At 47.0% G+C, this 21,741-nt stretch overlaps 1 protein-coding gene across 1 annotated transcript in view; it reads right to left on the reverse strand.

Moving 5' to 3' along the window:
- The window catches only part of MFAP5 (microfibril associated protein 5), a 63,277-nt gene that overhangs the window by 17,349 nt on the left and 24,187 nt on the right, over positions 1-21,741 (reverse strand). The window contains exon 6 of the mRNA XM_070935292.1: positions 6,934-7,021. Within this exon, the coding sequence (XP_070791393.1) occupies positions 6,934-7,021 (88 nt within the window). The remainder of the gene's footprint in view (positions 1-6,933; positions 7,022-21,741) is intronic.

The raw sequence follows: 21,741 nt of genomic DNA on the forward strand, positions 1-21,741 counted from the left end.
ATCTTTCCTAATGCTATCCTCAGCTATGAGTTTGCTGATTAGTAACTCTAGTGTAAGTTTCCCTGAGCCGAGGTTATCTATCTGCATGATAAATGTGTCCCAGCTGGGGTCCAGAGAGTTCATGATGATACTTATCATGGTTCTCTCACTTATGACCTCGCCCCTTTGTGTCAATTGGGCCCTGGTGGCATTTAAGGACAACAAATGTTCGCTCATTGGGGTCCCTGCCTTGAGTTTGGTGGCATAGAACTCCCTGGAGAGTCTGGTGGTGCTTGCTACGCTTTGACAGTAAAATAGTTTGTGCATCCTCTGTATTACCTCTAGAGCAGTTAAGTGGTGGCTAATGCTAGGGTAAATGCTGGGGGTAATGCTAGCAATAACAATATAATAAGCCTTATGATGGGTGCAATCTAATTCAAAAGTCCAAGGTTTTTCTGGGGGAGTCAGTAACTAGGGATAATAGGTCTTCCTTCAGCAGGGTGACTTGGAGCTGCTGGTTCCAGTCCAGAAAATTCTCCCCATCTAGTCTGAGTTTGGGAAAGTCACTTGGTAAAGTCCCTGAATTGTAAGTTAAATTACTTACATTGTGTCGCTGTCCATGGTTTCTCACGTAAGGATACTCGCAATAAGGCAGAGGGATGACTGTGGCAAGTCTGAACTGACTTGCTTCTATGTGCTTGCGTCGGTCTAGCTCTATGTCCCGATCCGTTTCTCTTGCAGGGAGGCATTGCGCATGCCTGAAGTTCATTCCAGCCCAGCCGCCGTGGAGTGAGGAGCTCGTCTCTGCAGCTCCCGGGTGAAGGCCCCAATCTTCCAGATGGGCCTTTGGTTCCTCTTTGGCCGGCCTCGCTTGGTCGAAGTCGCTTTGGATCGTCGCCTGGAGCTTTGGAAAGTGGTGAGGATCGCCGGTGAAGGTCGGAAGTCCCGCTGGGGCCGCGAGTGGTCCCGGATGGCCCGGCCTCATGTGGATGCTGCCTCCTGGTGTCGGGCCGAGTCCCCTGCCCACCGATGGTCGTCCCCTGCCTGCAGACGGTCCCGCGGATCCTGGATCTGGTCCCGGTCGCCGGTCGGGTGAGTAGTCCCATCGCCCTCGGTGTCCCGTCCCCATGGTTCGGCTTCCTGGGAGTCGTGGGTAGTGTTGGGTCTGCGCGGTAGTGATCTGCTCCCCTGGGTGGGCATCGGCGCTGGTTCCCTTCGTGTCAGTGTTCCCTCCTTGCTTTGGCCTGGCACCGGGGTGTGTGTCCGGCAGCCTCATTTTGTCCCCTAGGGCCGTGGTGATCAATTCTATTGCTTTGTTGACTTCAGGCTCGGTAGGTGAGCTCGTAGGTTTTGGCTTGGGGTTTTCCTGTTTGTCGCGGTAGTTTTGGGTGGTTACTCTCGAGTAGGCCCCAATTCCCGCCATGAGATTTAAATCTCGGGAATCTATTGGTGGTTGGTCGGCCATCTTTGGTGACATCACCTCGCAAGATGGCCTCCGCAAAAAGGGCATGAATCCTTTTTCGGCCTTTTCAGTGGGCTTCTGGTGCGGGCAGTTTTTTTTTACCGCGTCTTCGTCGCTGTAGTCCGACTCGTCTTCATCTTCCTCACTTGCTGCTTCGCAGCCTTTGACCAGGCTTCGGAGTTTCGCGATGAGGTCGATGTTGCTTTGTGCCGAGTCTATTAGCTTCAGGAGTTTTTCTTTTAGGTCGAGTTTCTCGCTCGTTGGGCTCTCGGGTTCCTTCCACCCCCTCGTCGCTTCTGGTTGGGGTGCATGGATGGTGGAGTAGGCCGCTCATCTCGGGTGCCTCTCCTTGCATGGCTTCAGGTTGGGCAGGCCGTTCTGCCATCTTCTTGGTGAATGCCCTGGTGAATACCCTGTCCGTCGTGGTCCTTTGCATGGAGTTTCCTGGCATGTCCTGGAGTATTAAACCATCCTCTGCTACCACTTTGTTAAGGATGTTCAAGGATCATGCCCAATAACTCCATCACGCAAGTGTTCTTTAAATCAGTAGTCTTTATTTACAAGTCATCTTATCATTGCAGGTACAGATCTGGAACTGAGCCAGGACCGCATGGCTGGACCTTAAGTACCCCTGGGGCGTGGCTAAGGTAAGGAGGGGTCATTGGGTTAGGGTGGACCTTGGGGGTTGGTCTGTCCAGCCCCCTGCTCTTGCCTGGCTTTCTGGATGGGACTTACACTTACAGTGTAAGTGCATTTACAGCACTGCGCTTTGGGAGTCGGACTCCTGTAAATCCCATCTGGAAAGCCTGCACTTTCCCAGGGCCCCAAGGGGCCCCCTGCCTGTCGCTGCCTGGAGCTCCCCTTTTGGCCGCTGGCCCCCCCACCTGCTGCCACCTGGAGCTCCTCTTTTGTCCCCACACCACTGCCCCCGCTTGGAGCTCTCCTTTCGTCTGCCACCAGGCGCTTGCTCTCAAGCCTCCCGGTCTCACTCTCCTAGACTTTGAAGGAGGAAGGGAAGGGAAGGGAAGGGAAGGGGGGGAAGAAAAGAAAGAAAGAGACAAAGAAAGAAAGAAAGACAAAGAAAGAGACAAAGAAAGAGACAAAGAAAAAAAAGAAGAAGGAAGAGGAAGTAAGGGAGAAAGAGAGAGAGAAAAGAGAGAGAAAGAGAGAAAGAAAGAGAGAAAGAGAGAGAGAAAGAAAAAGAAAGAAAGAGACAAAGAAGGGAGAGAGAGAAAAGAGAAAAGAAAGAAAGAAAGAGAAAGAAAGAGACAAAGAAAGAAAGAAAGAAAGAAAGAAAGAAAGAAAGAAAGAAAGAAAGAAAGAAAGAAAGAAAGAAAGAGGAAGGGGGGGAGAGAGAGAGAGAGAGAGAGAGAGAGAGAGAGAGAGAAGAGGTGGAAGGAAGGACAACAAACCCTGGCACTAGACGTGGATTTGAAACAGCACAGCAATCTTGGGCTGGAAGGTACCTTGGAGGCCATCTAGTCCAACCCCCTGCTCCAGCAGGAAACCTTATATCGTCTGGATTATTTTGGTCCCTTTAACAGAGGAAAATTGCCAGAACGAAGAAGGAGTTTACTAGGACAAGGCTGCCATGCAGAGGAAGGCAGAGCTAGTCCTTGACTTATGACCACAATTGAGCCCAAAATTTTGGTTGCTAAGCAAGAGCATTGTTAAGTGAATTTCACCACATTTTACTCAATCCATGACCTCACCTGGCTCTAACAATCACGTGCAAGCTAGGGAAGAACATCTGAAGGCATTTGTAATGTTCTAATGTACAGAAGTTATAGTTAAATGTGTGACAGAAAGTGGACTCTGGGTGGGTCATTCCATGTCAAGTGGTCTGATTTCAGAAAAGTGCCCAGCTTGACCATCACAGATTTCAATGATTTTTGGTGTGAATACGCACACACATCCCCAATGAACATGGGTAAAGTGTTATGTTTGCTGATGCAATACTTGCGGAGATATAGTTATTTGTTTGACCCCATACCACAGCCTTCTACAGTATGAATCTCAGGTTTCAGCAACTTTGAAACATAATATCTCCGGCAATATTTTGTTGAGAGAAACAAAACTTGGCCATCTTGTACAACTTGTTGTGCTCTATTTAACAAAATAATAAAAACATTCTCATGAGCGATCTCTGTCTATATAATTTGGAGCAAATTTGGCCAAAAATGACTGTAGTGCGAAAAAAGGGTAAAGTTTGGCTTCTTATATCTCTGGAAGGAAAGGTAAGAGAAATGTGAAACCTTGTGCAACACAAGGTTGTCAAATATAAAATTTCATTCTCTTACTTTCCAATAGTTCACAAATTGAACTATTTTTGAACCAAAAATATTTTCAGCCCACTTTTACAAAAAAAGACCTTCTGGAAACTGTTAAATCATTCTCATTGGAAAGAGCATGTTTCAAACCTCTTAAAAAGTAGGGTTGGTGTTTCTTTGCTGACAAATAAAGCCCTAAAAAGCCCTTAAAAAGTTGAGGACATTGCTATGGCAGCGTCACATGCATTCTATTATTGTTTCATCTTGTTTGTTTTATATAGACATCAGTACTACTATTATATTGCATTGGTCCATGGTGACATTGTCACTACCAATTCAGGCACTTGACCCAGCAACCCCATCGCCATAGGGGTTGATAGCCTGATAGCCATGCAATACCAGCCACAGGTGGGTTTCTTGGTTCAGGATCAGCCTGTAGTTTGGTTTCTTTCTCAAGGTTCCAAAGCCTTGTGTGTGTATCTATCCAGTTCCCAAACTGGCAATCGGGCAGCTTATCCTAGGTTCCCAAGCCTAAAGTGGGTATCTTATTGTTCTGCCCCAGCTACGGACCCCAAAGAACGTAGCACAAAGTCCATTCAAACCTTAGTTTACTAAATAAACCAGTTTTTTACAACAATGGCTGTTAATTAACTGCATTAACAGTCACCAAGAATTCAAAGAATAATACTAAAAGCTTACTGTGGTTGGCAGAATGCCCAGAAGCAATTTGCAGGAAGCTGATAAAATAAGCAAGACAAGACACGAAGATATGTGAACAAAGTTGTTCCCTGCAAATTGCTTCAGTCGGCGTTCCTCCTTAAATAGGCTAAGGGAGTGGCCAATTAGCGCCAAGCCTTACTCTTGAGGAGACCTCCTCCTGAGGAGCCACTCCTGCCTTTTGGCAGCTCTGCGCGCCCGTGCATTGAGAAGAGGCTCCTCCTCTTCATCCTCTTCACTTAAGGGAGCTTCTGGAGGTTCTGAAGGCCTTGGCTGAATCCCCGCCTCTGGCACCACATCTTCTCCAGCCTCCTCATTGTCCGACTTGAGTGCCAGCTGCACAGGCTGCTAGCACAGCACCACACCAGCCTCCTCGCTGTCTGAATCAGCTACTAGCTGCACAGGCCGTGTACGGGCCACAACACTTATATGGTTCCCAAGCTGAAGTTTCTACTGTTCGTATGAACTGCCAAATTCCAATGATCACTTATTTATTATTGAATTTATGCTCCACGTTCTTTAGCATCGCTTCTGAGAATTGATACTGTTGACCTGATGATGTAACTGAAGGCATTGAAAGCATGCAAATAAGATGTAGTTCTGGAACCCGACAAACATCTTGTCTTTCAGGCCAATAAAATGAATGAGCAGGGCCTCGCGGATGCATAAATGTTACCAACGCATCATTTTGTTCAATCAAAATTTCCACGATGTTGCCTACCCACCATTTTTTGTCATGAATGCAGGAACATAACAATTGGGAAATATGTTGGCCAATTTTAAATTCGGATTGACGGTATTGGACATTTTGCCCACAAAGTTAATTGTGTCATTTGAAACTTTGCTGACAGAAATCAAATTTGAATCAACTGGCACAAACTGGTGATGATCTCTTGTGCCAGCTATTGTGCTGCTAACTTTCCATCTTTCTTCTTGCAGCATCCTGCTGTCTTCGATTTCTTTCTTCGGAATGTATATATATTTAAGTCCGTGAATTTTTTTGTTTTGTTTCACTGAATCACCATGCGATGGAGTAGGTGGCACAACTAAACATTTGGCTGCTCAAGCCAGCCTCCAGAGACCATTAACCGACCAAATATTGACGCCGACAGATCTGTTCAACTTTTGCGACAGATTTGCGACAGACAGTGCACGCTCACATTTGCAAACCAGTAGCAAAGGTAAATGAATACCTCTACTGACACACACATACAGTATGTATAGTAGATAATGTGTCTTTTTGTGTGCCTATACACACTCCATACTATGTAATATGTATGTACACATATGGCATATATACATAGGATTAAATAGTATATTTTGGATGTTCAATAGTAGTAAATAAATATACAGGGAAATTGTATTTCATTGAGGCCTTTGAGGTGAGGCGAGGCGAGGCCAGGCACCCTAACCCTAATCCTAACCCTTGACGTGACATCAAGTTGGCCACCCCTACCCAGTCACATGACCACCAAGCCACGCCCACAGTCACATGTCCACCAAGCCATAGCCACCAAATAAGCCACGCCTACAGAACCGGTAGTTAAAAACAATTGAATACTACCACTGCTCTCCACCCAATCTGGGACCCTTCTGTATTTGGCTACTGGGTCATATAAGGATATACTGGCATTTGGGCAAAGGAAAGTACAATTTTGCTTCCAGGTAAACATATGAAGACTCAGGAAGCAGAGAGCTGAATGCCCAAAACTGTTCTCTATGCAGGTGCCTAAGCAATCAGTTGAATACTTGACCTCAGTTACAATTAGATCCTAATCAGGGGTGGGTTCTACTTATCTTTACTACCGGTTCGCAACGGGATCGTGCGTGCGGTCTCACTTTGCTCGCGCATGCGCCTTGCTTCTGCATGTGCAAATCGTTCCTCATGATGTCAGGGTCAGTGGGTGGAGCCTCCCACTGGTTTTACTACCGGTTCTATAGAACCGGATCGAACTGGAGGCAACCCACCACTGATCCTAATGCTTAGCTCCATTCTGGGCCACATAAGTCCTTTTGCATCAAATCCCTATTTTTTATAAGGTGTTATAACAATTCACCTAGGTTTACAGGCTCAGTAAAGAGAATCAATTCAGCAATTTTTAATTTTAAAACCATTTCCCAAGATAATTAAAAATCAACTTTATATTCAGAGGGTTGTGTGTGTGTGAAAACTGTTGAAAAATGAACAATTTGAATTTAGGTGTGTAGGGGATAGCAAATCTTTTATATCTGCAGAAAATGTCTACATGAAAACGAACAACCAGTTCTACCTAAGTTCTTTTAAAAATGGTATATGTTTGGGAGAAGAATTTTGCCTATCAACAATATCCCATTAACTCTTTATTACCTCACTATTTTGTTTGTAGAAATTAAAAGTATTCAGATTCACTAACTTGCCAAAATTACCATGCAACACAAATAGCATCACCCCTACTTTTTATAACCTAATCTAAAACAGTATGTCATTTTTTCTTAACAAATAATATGCTTAGATTTTTCTCTTACCTTGTGACACAAAAATAACTGATGCACTTCTTCACAGGCTTGTGAACAGAGTACAGGCGTGTGCAAGGAAACTGCTCTTCACGGCATCCTGGGAGCAAACCACAGTTCCAATAAATTATCTCAGTCACATAAAAATGCCTCAAAATTGTTTCCAGATAATATTACAATCACATTAAATATTTGCAATCCATCATATTTAAAGAAACTGGAACCAACTTACACAGGTATGATTTGCATTTGCACACTGAAATCGTAACCTGTTACTTAAAATAACAGGAGAAGGGCGGCATATAAATCAAATTAAAAAAAAAATGAGCAAAAGTTTATTTTAAATAAAACTAATGAATACTGAGTGGAGGCATCTTCAAAAAAGGGGGAAAAATGGATCCAGGAAACTACAGACCAAGCAGCATGAGATCAATACCTGGGAAAATCCTGGAAAAGATATTCAAGCAATGGATCTGTGAACACCTAGAAACAATCAAAGCTATTACTAGAACAGGGGTGTCAAACTCAATTTCATTGAGGGCTACATCAGGCCTGTGGTTGACCTCAGGGGACTGGGCAGGTGTGGCCAACTGGGTGGGTGTGGCCAGCTTGACGCCACTCACTGGGCGTGGCTGACTAGGTGGGCATGGCCAGCTTGATGCCACTCCCCAAACTGCTGGCATGTTTCCTCTTCACATTGGGTAGACGCGGACTGGCCCCTTACATTTTCCAGGATGGCCCCATGAGCCAATGAGCCAACATTGCAGGCTGAATCCAGCCCGCAGGCCTTGTGTTTGACACTCCTGTACTAGAAGCTAACAGAACCAAACAACACAAGAGCAACAAAGATGATTAGGGGCTGGAGGCTAAAGTGTATGATGAATTGTTGCACAAATGTGGTTGTGTGCTTTAATGAAGAGAAGGACTAGGAATGACATGTTAGCAGTCTTCCAATATTTGAGGGGCTATCACAAAGAGGATATTGTCCAAAGCATTCCTGTCAGTGACAACAATTAATCAGTGGAATGTCTTGCCTCCATATGTTATGAGTGCTCCATCCCTGGAGGTTTTTAAGAAGAGATTGGATAGCCATTTGTCTGGCATCGTATAAGGTCTCTTGCCTGAACAAGGTGTTGGACTATAAGACTTCCAAGTTCCCCTCCAACTCTATTATTCTGTAATTCTGTAAAGGTGATATTCAAAATATTATTTACAGCCAAATTATTTATCTGCAAGGATATTGTATTTTTAGATAACAGAGAATGTACATAGCATTGAAGTTTAATAATTTTTAACAGAATCTTGCTTGCATGAGAAATCAATGCAATCGTGCAATAGTTGCAGTCTCTGGCATTGCCTTTCTTTACTGATGGGATAAAATAGATATTTTCCAGCCCTGAGGCCATTGATATGTAGTCCATATCTCTTGACACAGGATAGTGATGATGTTAAGTGACGCTGGTCTTAGTAATTCTGGAGGTATTCCATCAATACTTGGGGCTTTCCAGTTTGGAAATTTCAGGATGTTTGGTTCTTTATTAAGGACTGTCATTGTTGTCATCTTGATGGTAAGTCAAACTGCTATAGAGTCCTTCTGTATATTCTTCCATACATTATTTCCATCTGTTCCTGATCTTCTGCTGATCACTTAGTACATTCCCATTGTGGTCTTTAAGAGTTCCTTGCTATACTGAAATGCTGGATCGCATCATTTTCACTACAGCAAACATGACCTTAGTATGTCCCTTTCTATTAAATTCTTCCAGATGTTGACACTGCTCCTCCCACTGCCTATTTTTGTCTTTCCTGGCTTCATATGGAAAAATTGCATCCAGCTTTTTAACTTTATCCTTATTGCCTTTGGCTTTGGCTGCTCTTTGCTGATCAGCTATTTTGATAGTGTCATCAGATAGACACTTGTTTGTTTTCTTTGGTATTTAGATAAAAAAAAAAGGTGGGATAACAATCTAATAATAATAATTTTCAGCACTGCAAAAGTGGCAGAAGAGAAGACAATTGTATAATGTATTTAAAGTGCCTTTGAGGGGTTAGGAAGAGGAAATGGTAATAGGGAATCCCTCTTGCCATGCTTGCTTAGCTGAAATGAAAAATGCTTTCAGAAAATGCGGTGAAACTGTGGTTTAGAACCATAGAATTGTTAGACTGGAAGTGACATTGGAGATTTTTTTAGTCTAGCCCCCTGTCCAAAGACAGAATCCTTATTCCATCCTGAACAAATGGCAGTCTATTTTTTTTTTTTTAACCACCAGCGATTGTGCTTCCACAATTCCAGGAGGCATATTGTTCCACTGACTAATTGGACAGCTTTCACTGTCAGAAAATTTCACCTTAGTTCCATTATTTCTTATCCTGTCCTCAAATGCTTTGGACAATAAATCAGTTTCCCTATCATATCCTTCAAGTATTGGAATATGGCTATCATCACCCCTAAGTCTTCTCTTCTTTATTTCCCTTAGCTGTTAATGACACAGTTCAGTCTCTATCCCTCTTACCATCTTGGTTGCTCTTTACAGTCTTTCTAAGGTCTCAGCATCTTTTTTTGTATCATGGTGAGCAGAACAGGACACAGTATACCAAGTATGGCTTTACTAATGCATTATATGGCAGCTGCAGCAAGCTGCTGCTCATACTTAAGTGGTTGTCCACTATGAACTAAATCCCTCTCACCATTATTGCTGATGAGCCAGGTACCTCCTATTCTATACATGTGCACCTGGTTTTCCTGATTTTGTGCAGGACCTTACTTTGATCACCATTGAAATGTTCCTTGTTAGCTAGGGTCCAATGCTGGAGATGTCAAGACCCTTCTGAATCTTCACTCTGTCTTCCAAAGTGTTAGCAATTCCCCCCAACTTGTTGTCATCTGCAAATTTGATGTGCTCTTCTTCTATCCTCGCATCATAGATAATATTGAAGAGCACTATCCCCAAAACAGAACCTTGAGGTATCTGCGTACTTCCCTCCATGTAGATACAGTATAATTCCATTGATGACTACACACTGAGTGCAGTTGGTCAGCCAGTTACTGTGAGGGATCTCTCAAAGAATGATGGTTCGTTGAGGGCGCTTCCGAGAAAAGGTCAGCACACAAGAATGCAATCAAATTAAGTCTTTATTTAGAAGTAAAAGTGGAGTAAAATAAGGTCCCAGGCATGGAGACCTCCTGGCCCCTCCCTTACAAAGTGTGTGAGGGGGCTGGAGGGCCATTAACTTTCCCCAATGGGGCTGCAGGGGCCAGAGCCCCTTGACCCACCAGTGGGATCAAAGGTGCCTCTTTGCCCCCATCTGGTGGCCTTTGAAGAGACTGCCATGGCTGGCACAAAACACCTAACAATTCCCCTTCTTGCCAGCCAATGACAAGTGATGGTGAATGTGTGTGAGAGGGTCCTGTTCTTTAATGGGCAGTTCTTGGATTGCAGAGAAAGTCTTTGGGGTGACCATGATGCTGTTGACGGATGCAATGTGCCCAATGTCAATTCTCTTAGGTGGGACCCCCTTGTTGGACCACTTTGACCTTCTGACCTCCTGCCACTCACCACCCTTTTCCTCTGTGGGTTCCTCGCCAACTGGCTGTTCATGACCAGGATGTGGAGGCCCTCGGTCCCAGGCGTTGGGCATCATGGGCCTCTGGAGCATTGCTGGAGGCGAAGAGTCAGGTGAAGATGGCGTGTCTTCCCCCTCAGGACTGGATGGCTCATCCTCCTCATCTGGACCAGGTAGGCTGACCTCTTCGTCCTGTTCCTCACTCTCATCGGTGGCAGGGTCTGTGGTTGTCTCAGGCGGTGTCATGGTTGGTGCAGCTTTGGGAGATCACAATCCTGCCCCCTTCTCCCAGGAATCGGTAGGCCTTGGAGTCAGGGGCATAGCCCAAGAACCTCAGTCTCTGGGAGAAGGATCTCCCCTTCTTTTGCAGCTGCTTGGGGATGTGCACCCAAGCGTAGGAGCCAAACACACGCAAGTGTCCCAAATTTGGCTTCCTACCGTGGACCAGAAAATATGGGGTCTGGTTCACAATGCTGTCCAAGGTGCGGTTCAGGGTGTAGTTGGCGTAGTGTACCGCCTCCGCCCAGTACGATTCCGCAACCCCAGCATCCGCAATCAGGCTGCGCACCATGGTCTGCAGAATGCCGTTGCGTTTTTCTGACACACCGTTCTGCGCAGGTGTAAAAGGGGCTGTATGAAAATGGTGAATGCCCTTGTGCCTTATCCAGTCCTGGAATTTTCGGGACATGAACTCAGCCCCACGGTCGCTCTGCAGCTGCACGATCTTTGTCTTGTACTGAGTTTCCACATAGTTGTACAATGATTTTATGGCATCAAAGGCTTCAGACTTTTCTGTGAGGGTATACACATGGCCATACCTCGAGAAATCATCGACGGCAGTGAGGAAATACTGCCTTTTTCCTACGGACGGTGTAAATGGCCCAACCAAATCAACAAGTATTAATTGATATGGGTATTGAGTTTTACGCAGTGACACCTTAGGTATTGGGGTGGCCTTCATCTTTGCCCTCTTACAGATGGCACAGTCCAGAAACACCTCACAATCCTGGAGATGAATCCCCTCAGCGAATTCCCCCATCTTTTTAACCACTGGGAAGCTCACATGGCCTAGCCTCCGATGTAAGAAGTGGGCACATTTAGTATGCAGCGGCTTTCCCACTGACACCCCCTTGGCTCTGGTTGCCTTGGGCGGTGCTAGCACCTTAGGCCCTTCTTTGGGCTTATCTGCCTTAGGTGCCTGCTAAGGCTCAGGTTTCTTGCCCGCATTGGCCTTGGAGGGCCGTGGTACTGGTTGAGGCTGCGTGGGCACAACTCTCAGTCTTGTGCATCTTTGACAGCCTGGGAGCTGGCTGTGGACCCTTTCTCTCTGCGCGCAGGCCCCTTCTGGGGTGGCACCCTGTGAGCTGTCTCCTGTGGCTGGGTACTCGGGGGAGAAATATGGCAAACCATATTGATGGTGATGAGTTGTGGCCCTGGTGTACTCTCCCGCATCTCTACGCCTCCTGTCTTCCTCATTGAGCCTCCCTGTGAGGTAGGACAGAGTCATGGCTTCCTTTCTGGTTCCCTCTAGTGAGACAATAAAATTGCCCCAACTTTTGTCCAGGGATGCCAGAATGATAGCGATCATGTTGGCCTCAGTCACAGGGTAGTCCCTGAGCACCAGCTCTGCCCTGAGTGCCTTCAACTTTCCCAGGTGCTCAGCCATGCTAGCCCCAAATTTTAGCTTAGTGTTATAGAACTCTGTTGTGAGTCTTGTGGTGGAGCCCAAGCTATCACAGTTAAATAGGCTATATAACAACCCCCAAATTTCACCAGCTGTGAGCCCATCTGGAATGCTAGGGTACAATCTAGCATCCAGTGAGCTCAGTAGAGTGGTATAGACTCTCCTGTGGTACCACTCTTCTTGAGGTCCCCAAGGGAAAGGTGGGGGGTCTAAAACCATTTCTAGGGTCCCCTCTTTTAAGAGACATACCTGAGTCTCTTTGTTCCATATATTATAATTTTCCCCTGACAGATGTAATTTCTGGAAATTATTTGGGAGAACAGACACAGCTGGGGCAGAAAATGCTGATATATTTTGCTGTCCAAGGTATCTTTGCTTTGGTTCCATTGAAGTCATGCCTTTGTGGCCTCTGACCCGGCGCCGATCTCAATTGGCTCCTTGGTTTACCGAGGAGCTGAGGGAGTTGAAGCGCTGGAAAAGACGCCTAGAGAGTAGTTGGAGTGCCAGTCTTTCTGAATCTGACCGGACACTAGTAAGATCCCACATTAGGAATTACTTAGTGGCGATAAAAGCAGCGAAATGTAGTTATTTTGCTGCTCTTATTGCGTCATCAGATAATCGCCTGGCCGCCCTCTTTAGGGTGACCCACTCCCTGCTCCACCAGGAAGCGCGGGAGGACCCCTTGGAGGGTAGAGCCAAGGATTTTGTTCAGTATCTGTATGACAAAATCACTCAGATCCGGGAAGATTTGGACTCCGACTGGGTAGTCTCAGGGGGAGAGACAGGGGCAGGTCTTGAGAATGTTATCTGGGATGAGTTTGATCCTGTGACCCCTGAGGACGTGGACAGGATTCTGGGTAGACTGAACGCGACCACTTGTTTATTGGACCCGTGTCCTTCCTGGTTAGTACTGGCTTCCCGGGAAGTGACACGAGGCTGGCTCCAGGGGATTATAAACGCTTCACTGAGTGAGGGTGACTTTCCCGCCGCCTTGAAAGAGGCGGTGGTGAGGCCTCTCCTCAAGAAGCCTTCCCTGGACCCGGCAATGTTGGTAAATTATCGTCCGGTCTCCAACCTTCGCTTTGTTGCAAAGGTTGTTGAGAGTGTGGTCGCGCAACAGCTCCCCCAGCACCTGGATGAAACGACGTATCTGGATCCATTCCAGTCGGGCTTCAGGCCCGGGTACAGCACGGAAACGGCATTGGTTGCGTTGGTTGATGATCTCTGGAGGGCTCGGGACAGGGGGTGCTCCTCTGTCCTGGTCCTGTTAGATCTCTCAGCGGCTTTTGATACCATCGACCATGGTATCATGCTGCACCGGTTGGAAGAGTTGGGGGTGGGAGGCACTGTGTTACGGTGGTTCTCCTCCTTTCTCTCTGACCGGTCGCAGTCTGTGTTGACAGGGGGACAGAGGTCGACCCCGAGGCCCCTCATATGTGGGGTGCTGCAAGGGTCGGTCCTCTCACCTCTCCTGTTCAATATTTATGTGAAGCCGCTGGGTGAGATCATCCGTGGTTTCGGGGTGGAGTACCATCAGTACGCTGACGACACCCAGCTATACATCTCCACCCCGGATCACCCCAACGATGCCCTTGAAGTGATGTCCCGGTGCCTAGAGGCCGTACGGATCTGGATGGGGAGGAACAGGCTCAGGCTCAACCCATCCAAGACTGAGTGGCTGTGGTTTCCAACATCCCGATATAGTCAGTTGACGCCATCACTGACTATTGGGGGCGAATCATTGGCCCCCACGGAGAGGACTTGCAACTTGGGCGTCCTCCTGGATTCACGGCTGTCTTTAGAAGAGCACTTGACGGCCGTGACCGGGAGGATTTTTCATCAGGTTCGCCTGATTCGCCAGTTGCGTCCCTTTCTGGATCGGGACTCGTTACGCATGGTCACTCATGGCCTTGTCACCTCCCGCCTGGACTATTGCAACGCTCTCTACATGGGGCTCCCCTTGAGGTGCACCCGGAGGCTCCAACTGGCGCAGAGTGCGGCCGCGCGGGTGGTAATGGGAGCGACATGGCGTTCCCATGTAACACCCCTCCTGCGCGAGCTGCACTGGCTCCCGGTGGTCTTCCGGGTGCGCTTCAAGGTTCTGGTTACCACCTTTAAAGCGCTCCATGGCTTAGGACCCGGGTACTTGCGGGACCGCCTACTACCACCAATAGCCTCCCACTGGCTGGTACGCTCCCATAGAGAGGGGCTCCTCCGGGTGCCGTCAGCCAAACAATGCCAACTGGCGGCCCCCAGGGGGAGAGCCTTCTCTGTGGGGGCACCTACTATCTGGAACGAGCTCCCCCCAGAGATACGGAGGATCCCGGATCTGCACACCTTCTGCCGCACCTTAAAGACCTTACTATTTCACCAGGCCGGCCTGGCCTAATTTTCCCCCTCTTTTATAAAAGATTTTTAAAATTTTAAATATCTTTTAGAATTTTATATATTCAATTTTAAATTGGTTTTAAAAGTTTGGGGTTTTAAATTTGTCAGGGCCAAAATTATTTAATTTGATTTTATTCTATTTTTTAAATTTTGTATTGTATGTGTTTTTATTGTTTGGCTGTGCACCGCCCTGAGTCCTTCGGGAGTAGGGCGGTATAGAAATCTAATAAAATGAAATGAAGTAAATGGGAGAGGCATCCCTCTGCTGGCTGGTGTAGGTATTTTTCTCTGATTATTCTTTTCTTTTTCAGGTGGAGCCAACTGAGCATGTGCGGACTGCTGGGCATGCTCAGATCTCATTCCAGCCCAGGAGCCGACTGGGACGGAGCTCTCCCTCTGTGCTTCAGAGCCAGGCCTGGGCCCAGGCCTGTGGGGCTCTGAAGAGTCTTCTGGAAGCCCCCCTGGTACTGGAACACTTACCAGGGGGCAAAGGCTGCAGGATGGGGCCGGAAAAGCCCGAAAATGCTGAGGATCACTTGGAGGGGCCCACTGCTGGTCCTGAAGACTCTGGAGGAGGCAGCTATCTTGGGAAGTGGGAGGCTCGGCTGGAGGCCCCTGAAGTCATCCAGGTGAGTCCTCCGTTGCCTCGGTGGGGGTGTTGGGTTGGAGCTGGAGGCTGGAGCCCCCAGGGGTTCTTCTGGGGCTCTCTGGAGGCCTGGGCCCTGGCTGGGGGGCTCCGGACTGGACGCCCCCCCTCGCTAGTCCCCTGGGGGTGTTGAGGGAGGCTGGCTGCCCCCGAGGTTGAGGCCTTGGTCATCGTGGCCTCCAGGGCTGCGACCAGGACTTGGATTGCAGCCCTGATGCCCACTGCAGCAGGAGCGGCTGGGCAGACTTCGAGGCTTGCCTGTGGGGGGGGGGGCGAGCAGTTTGCATGCTGCTTTGGCTGGCTGCCATCCGTTGCTGGGCCTCGTCGCCTAGCTGAGGCCTACCAAGCCTCGCTGGAGTAGGTGGCCTGGGGGCCACCATGTTGCTTCCGGTTGGCCCCGGAAGCTGCAGGTCACGATTTGGCAGGAATTTTCCCACCAAAAGCTCTGGGGCCCCGGGGGCCCCCAGAGTGGCCGGCGCTATGTTGGGGAGCCTCCTGGGCATTGGGGAAGAACTTACCTGGTGTCCAGAGGCCCCCTGCGCTGGTGTCCCACGTGGCTGGGCTCCTGGCGTTCCTCGGGTTGCTAGAAGCGATCGTAGCAGCTCTCTGCATTCCTCACCAGTGAGCTGGTCTACACTGGGGGTGGCCTGGTCCCTGGCCACATCCCCGGTGTCCTGGCAGTCCTGGGTGGACTGCTGGTCTTCCATGCCTTCCTCTGTGGCTTGCAGCTGCAAGGAAGCATGCAAAGGGGTCCCTTGCGTTCCGCTGGGTCCTCTGGGGGCATAGAGATCATCTGTACCATCCTCTGGATCGAAGCTCGCATCAGGGACTGGATGCAGGGCTGCCAACCTTGCTTGGAGACTCCTGGTCATGACCGGGGAAGTCCTGCCATCCATCTTTTGGGGGTTCTTGCTGGAACCTCCTGGCATCTTGCTTCTGCTGGCTTGGAAGCGTTGCCTCAAACCATCCTCAGCTACCACTTTGTGAGGGATCTCACGAAGAATGATGGTTCGTTGAGGGCGCTTCCGAGAAAAGGTCAGCACACAAGGATGCAATCAAATTAAGTCTTTATTTAGAAGTAAAAGTGGAGTAAAATAAGGTCCCAGGCATGGAGACATCCATGCCTGGATTGAGCCCATGGATCAGTCCCATACGAGACTAGAACAAGAGCAGGCAAAAGGGAAAGGGTAAAAAGGGCAAAAAAAAAAAAAGGGAAGAAGGGAAGAGCAGCCCCTGTGCAGGGGTTCTTATAGGGGCCCCTGGCCCCTCCCTTACAAAGTGTGTGAGGGGGCCAGAGGGCCATTAACTTTCCCCAATGGGGCTGCAGGGGCCGGAGCCCCTTGACCCACCAGTGGGATCAAAGGTGCCTCTTTGCCCCCATCTGGTGGCCTTTGAAGAGACTGCCATGGCTGGCACAAAACACCTAACAGTTACAAATCCATCAGGTGGTAATGCTATTTATCCCACATTTTTCTAGCTTACCAAGAAATAGATTGTTGGCTTACTTTGCAAATGTCTTACTGAAGTCTAGGTATAGTACATCCACAGCATTTCACTGATTTAATCAATTTATCAAAGAAGGCAATAAGGTTTGTCTGGCGTGATCTGATTTTTAACAAACGCATAACAAAACAAAACCCTTTTAGGAATCATCCTGTTCATTTCTAGGTGCTCAAAAAAACTCTGCCTAATTATCATTACAGTATTTTCCTGGCTATTGATGTCAAGCTGATTGGTCTGTAGTTTCCTGAATCCTTTTTTTTTTTTTTTTTTTTTTTACTCTTTTGAAGATTGGAACCACATCAGCTCTTTTCCAATCCTCTCGCAGTTCTCCTGTGCTCCAAGATACTCCCTTTGAAATATTTACCATTTTTTTTCGGAGTATAAGACACACCTTTTTTACCCAAAAAAGAGGGTGAAAATCTGGGTACGTCTTATACTCCGAAAGTAGCCCCACCCAGCTCCTCAAACGGAAGTTTCAGAGGCTGAAAAAAGCATCAGAAACGAAGCTTCAGTGATGTCCTACAAAGTTAAAGATCAGCATATAACTCGATCAGTCTACAAACAAATTCCAGAAAAACAACAGCAGAGGTTTAAGCTAGCACAAGGCAAGAAAAGAAGCAGGTTCTACAAAACTAGAAAATTTTAGACCAATATTTCTTTTGAATATGGATTATAAAATCTTTGCAAAATTATTAGCCAACAGATTAATGCCAGTTATCCAAGAGCTGATTCATGAAGATAATGTGAGGCAAATTATAGATTTATTGGACTATCTTGAGAAGAATAAACAGATCCCTGCAGTGCTGGTGTTTTAGGATGCGGAAAAGGCCTGTAATCGAGTGAATTGGAACTTTCTATTACAGACTTTAAGAAGGATGGACTATTTGTATGTTGAAGGGAATAGCTATGAGGCAAGAGGATTATGGAATAAGGGCATTTGCAGTTGATCTGGTTGTTACCCTAACACGGTCGATGGAATTAATAATCTAGATGAAAGACTATAGAAGATATCATACGGAATATAAATATAAAGTCACTCAGGGGGGGTTTATATACAGAAGTACTCTTCAATGATGGGGGCAGATGGCAATTAAAGACATTAAATACACTGTTGGAAGAAGGATTTGATGTGATTGTTTAGATGCTATAAATTATTATTTATAGACCTGCAGGAAAGTGGGTGAAACAAAATTGATATAGTATATGGGGATAGGCTAGGTTACTGATTGCTCAATATTGGAAAAGGGATGTTATGTTTATTATTGAAGAATGGATTCTGAAGGCCAGTTTCGCAGAAATGGTGAAGATATCAGCATACATAAAAGACCGGACCCAAGAGATCTATGCATGGGAGTGGAGGAAATGGATAGATTATGTGCAGAATAAATATTAAACTAGGAAGTACCAGATAGCTTTTAGTTGAATGTTGTGTAGAAATGTATAGCATACAGGGGATAGAATACTAGAATGTCAGGTAGAAATGTATAGTACACAGGGGGTAGAGTAGATGGGCGGTATTATATAATGTGATTTGGATTTGGATTTCATCCTGGGGAAGCCATGGGGGGAGGGGAGGGTAAGGGAGGGCTAGGGAGGGAAAGGGGGGGGAAGGGGGAAAATTTGTATTTGTAAAACTTTTTCAATAAAAAAAAAAAAGGAAACAAAGCTTCAGAAAAAAAGCCCCCAAATAGAGGTTTAGAGGCTTTTTTTCTGAAGCTGTTTCAGAGACTTTCAGAGGCAGAAAACAAAGTTTTTTCTGAAACGGAGTTCTAGAAGTTTCAGAGGCAGAAAAAAAAGCAAGGCACAGAGCTCACAACCAAAGAACTGTTGCTATAATTCAACTCTGGGAACAGCTGATTGGGGGTATTCTGGGAAGCTGATCCACCTGCCAATCAGCTTTTTTCTTATTTTCCTCCCCCAAAATTAAGGTGCATCTTATACTCTGGTGCATCTTATACTCCAAAAAACACGGTAATTCAGTGGTTCTGAAATTATTTGCCAGCTCTTTCAGAACCCTGGAATCAGTGGTGGGATTCTGCCGGTTCTAGGTGGTTCGGCTGAACTGTTTATTAAATTGCTGGCTTGCCCCACCCCTTGCCCTGCCCCTGCGCACCACTATTTATTGGCCTCGGCCCTCGCAGCACATGAACCATTTGTTAAGTTGCTGGCTCACCCACCTCTCCCCACCACTATTTATTGCCAATAAATAGTGGTGGGTGGGGCGATGGGCCGGCGAGCCAGCAATTTAACAAATGGTTCAGTGTTTTTTCATAATTTATTGGCCTCACAGCACACTGAACTATGGCCGCCTCCCACCCATGTGGCACCAGCCTACCTTACCCCATCCAGTTGCTGGGGGAGACGTGTGACTTTTCTCCATCTGGGAACACTGGCTGGCCAGGTTGCAGTCGATACTCCACATCGTAATGGGCTCCAGGAGGAGGAGGGGCACCATCTGCCCCATTGTGAAGCTCAGTAAGAGCAACCAGAGCCAGTTGCAGGCGCAGCCAGGCAGACGCACACGCAGCGGGGCACAGGCCTAAGGTGCCACCTCCAGGCCTAAGGCGGTAGGTGCGCTGCCACCACCACCGCCGGGCAGAAGAGGAGAAAGAGAGATGGAGAGAAAGAGAGATGAAGGAGAGACAGAGAGGGGAGAAAGAGATGAAGGAGAGAAAGAGGAGGGAGAAAAAGATGGAGAGAAAGAGAGATGGAGAGAAAGAGAGAGAGAGAGAAAGAGAGATGAAGGAGAGACAGAGAGGGGAGAAAGAGATGAAGGAGAGACAGAGAGGGGAGAAAGAGATGAAGGAGAGAAAGAGGAAGGAGAAAAAGATGGAGAGAAAGAGAGATGGAGAGAAAGAGAGAGAGAGAAAGAGATGGAGAGAAAGAGAGAAAGAGAGATGGAAAGAGAAAGAGGGGGGAGAGAGAGATGGAGATAGAGAGATGAAAGAGAGAAAGAGAGGGGGAGAAAGAGAGATGGAGAGAAAGAGAGATGGAGAGAAAGAAATGAAGGAGAGAAAGAGAGGGGGGAGAAAGAGATGGAGAGAAAGAGAGATGGAGAGAAAGAGAAGGGAAGAGCGATGGAGAGAAAGTGAGATGGAGAGAAAGAGAGGGGGAGAAAGAGATGGAGAGAAAGAGAGATGGAGAGGAAGAGAGGGGGAGAGAGAGATGGAGAGAAAGAGAGAGAAAGGAGAGAAAGAGGGGGAGAAAGAGAGATGAAGAGAAAAAGAGATGAAGGAGAGAAAGAGGGGGTAGAAAGAGAGATGGAGAGAAAGAGAGATGGAGAGAAAGAAATGAAGGAGAGAAAGAGAGGGGGGAGAAAGAGATGGAGAGAAAGAGAAAGAGAGAGAAAGAGATGGAGAGAAAGAGAGATGAAGGAGAGAAAGAGGGGGAGAAAGGGAGATGGAGAGAAAGAGAGATGGAGAGAAAGAGAGATAGAGAGAAAGAGAGGGAGAGAAAGAGAGATGAAGGAGAGAAACAGAGGAAAGAAAGAGATGGAGAGAAAGAGGGGGAAAAGAGAGATGAAGGAGAGAAAGAGAGATGAACGAGAGGAAAAGAGGTGGAGAAAGAGATGGAGAGAAAAAGAGATGGAGAGAAAGAGGAGAGAAAGAGGGGGAGAAGGAGAGATGGAGAGAAAGAGAGATGGAGAGAAAGAGAGAGAGAGAGAAAGAGACGGAGAGAAAGAGAGAAAGAGAGATGGAGGAGAGAAAGAGGGGGGAGAGAGAGATGGAGAGAAAGAGATGAAGGAGAGAAAGAGAGGGGGAGAAAGAGATGGAGAGAAAGAGAGATGGAGAGAAAGAGAAGGGAAAAGAGAGATGGAGAGAAAGAGAAATGAAGGAGAGAAAGGGGGGAAAGAAAGATGAAGGAGAGAAAGAGAATTGAAGGAGAGAAAGAGAGGGAGAAAGAGATGGAGAGAAAGTGAGATGGAGAGAAAGAGAGGGGGAGAAAGAGATGAAGGAAAGAAAGAGAGGGGGAGAAAGAGAGGGAGAGAAAGAGTGATGGAGAGAGAGGGGGGAGAAAGAGACGGAGAGAAAGAGAGATGGAGAGAAAGAGAGATGGAGAGAAAGAAATGAAGGAGAGAAAGAGAGGTGGAGAAAGAGATGGAGAGGAAGAGAGGAGAGAAAGAGATGGAGAGAAAGATGGGGAGAAAGAGAGATGAAGGAGAGAAAGAGAGGGAGAAAGAGATGGAGAGAAAGAAAGATGGAGGGAAAGAGAGGGGGACAAAGAGATGGAGAGAAAGAGAGATGGAGAGAAAGAGAACGGAAGAGAGAGATGGAGAGAAAGAGAAATGAAGGAGAGAAAGAGGGGGAGAAAGAGAGATGAAGGAGAGAAAGAGAGGGCGAAAGAGATGGAGAGAAAGTGAGATGGAGAGAAAGAGAGGGGGAGAAAGAGATGGAGAGAAAGAGAGATGGAGAGGAAGAGAGGGGGAGAAAGAGAGATGGAGAAAAAGAGAGATAGAGAGAAAGACATGAAGGACAGAAAGATAGGGGGAGAAAGAGATGGAGAGAAAGAGAGATGGAGACAAACAGAGGGGGAAAAAGAGAGATGAACGAGAGAAAGAGAGATAGAGAGAAAGAGAGGGAGAGAAAGAGAGAAAGAGAGATGAAGGAAAGAAAGAGGGGGGAGAGGGAGATGGAGAGAAAGAGAGATGAAGGAGAGAAACAGAGGAAAGAAAGAGATGGAGAGAAAGACGGGGAAAAGAGAGATGAACGAGAGAAAGACAGATGAACGAGAGAAAACGAGGTGGAGAAAGAGATGGAGAGAGAGAGATGGAGAGAAAGAGATGAAGGACAGAAAGAGAGAGGGAGAAAGAGATGGAGAGAAAGAGAGATGGAGAGAAAGAGAGAGAGAGAGATGGAGAGAAAGAGATGGAGGAGAGAAAACGGGGGGGAGAGATGGAGAGAAAGAAATGAAGGAGAGAAAGAGAGGGGGAGAAAGAGAGATGGAGAGTAAGAGAGATGGAGAGAAAGAAATGAAGGAGAGAAAGAGAGGGGGAGAAAGAGAGATGGAGAGAAAGAGAGATGGAGAGAAAGAGGTG

This window comes from Pituophis catenifer, unplaced genomic scaffold (genome assembly GCF_029215685.1).
Source record: "Pituophis catenifer annectens isolate HBS135680 unplaced genomic scaffold, rPitCat1.0.hap2 SCAF_2, whole genome shotgun sequence".
Lineage (NCBI taxonomy): Eukaryota > Metazoa > Chordata > Lepidosauria > Squamata > Colubridae > Pituophis > Pituophis catenifer.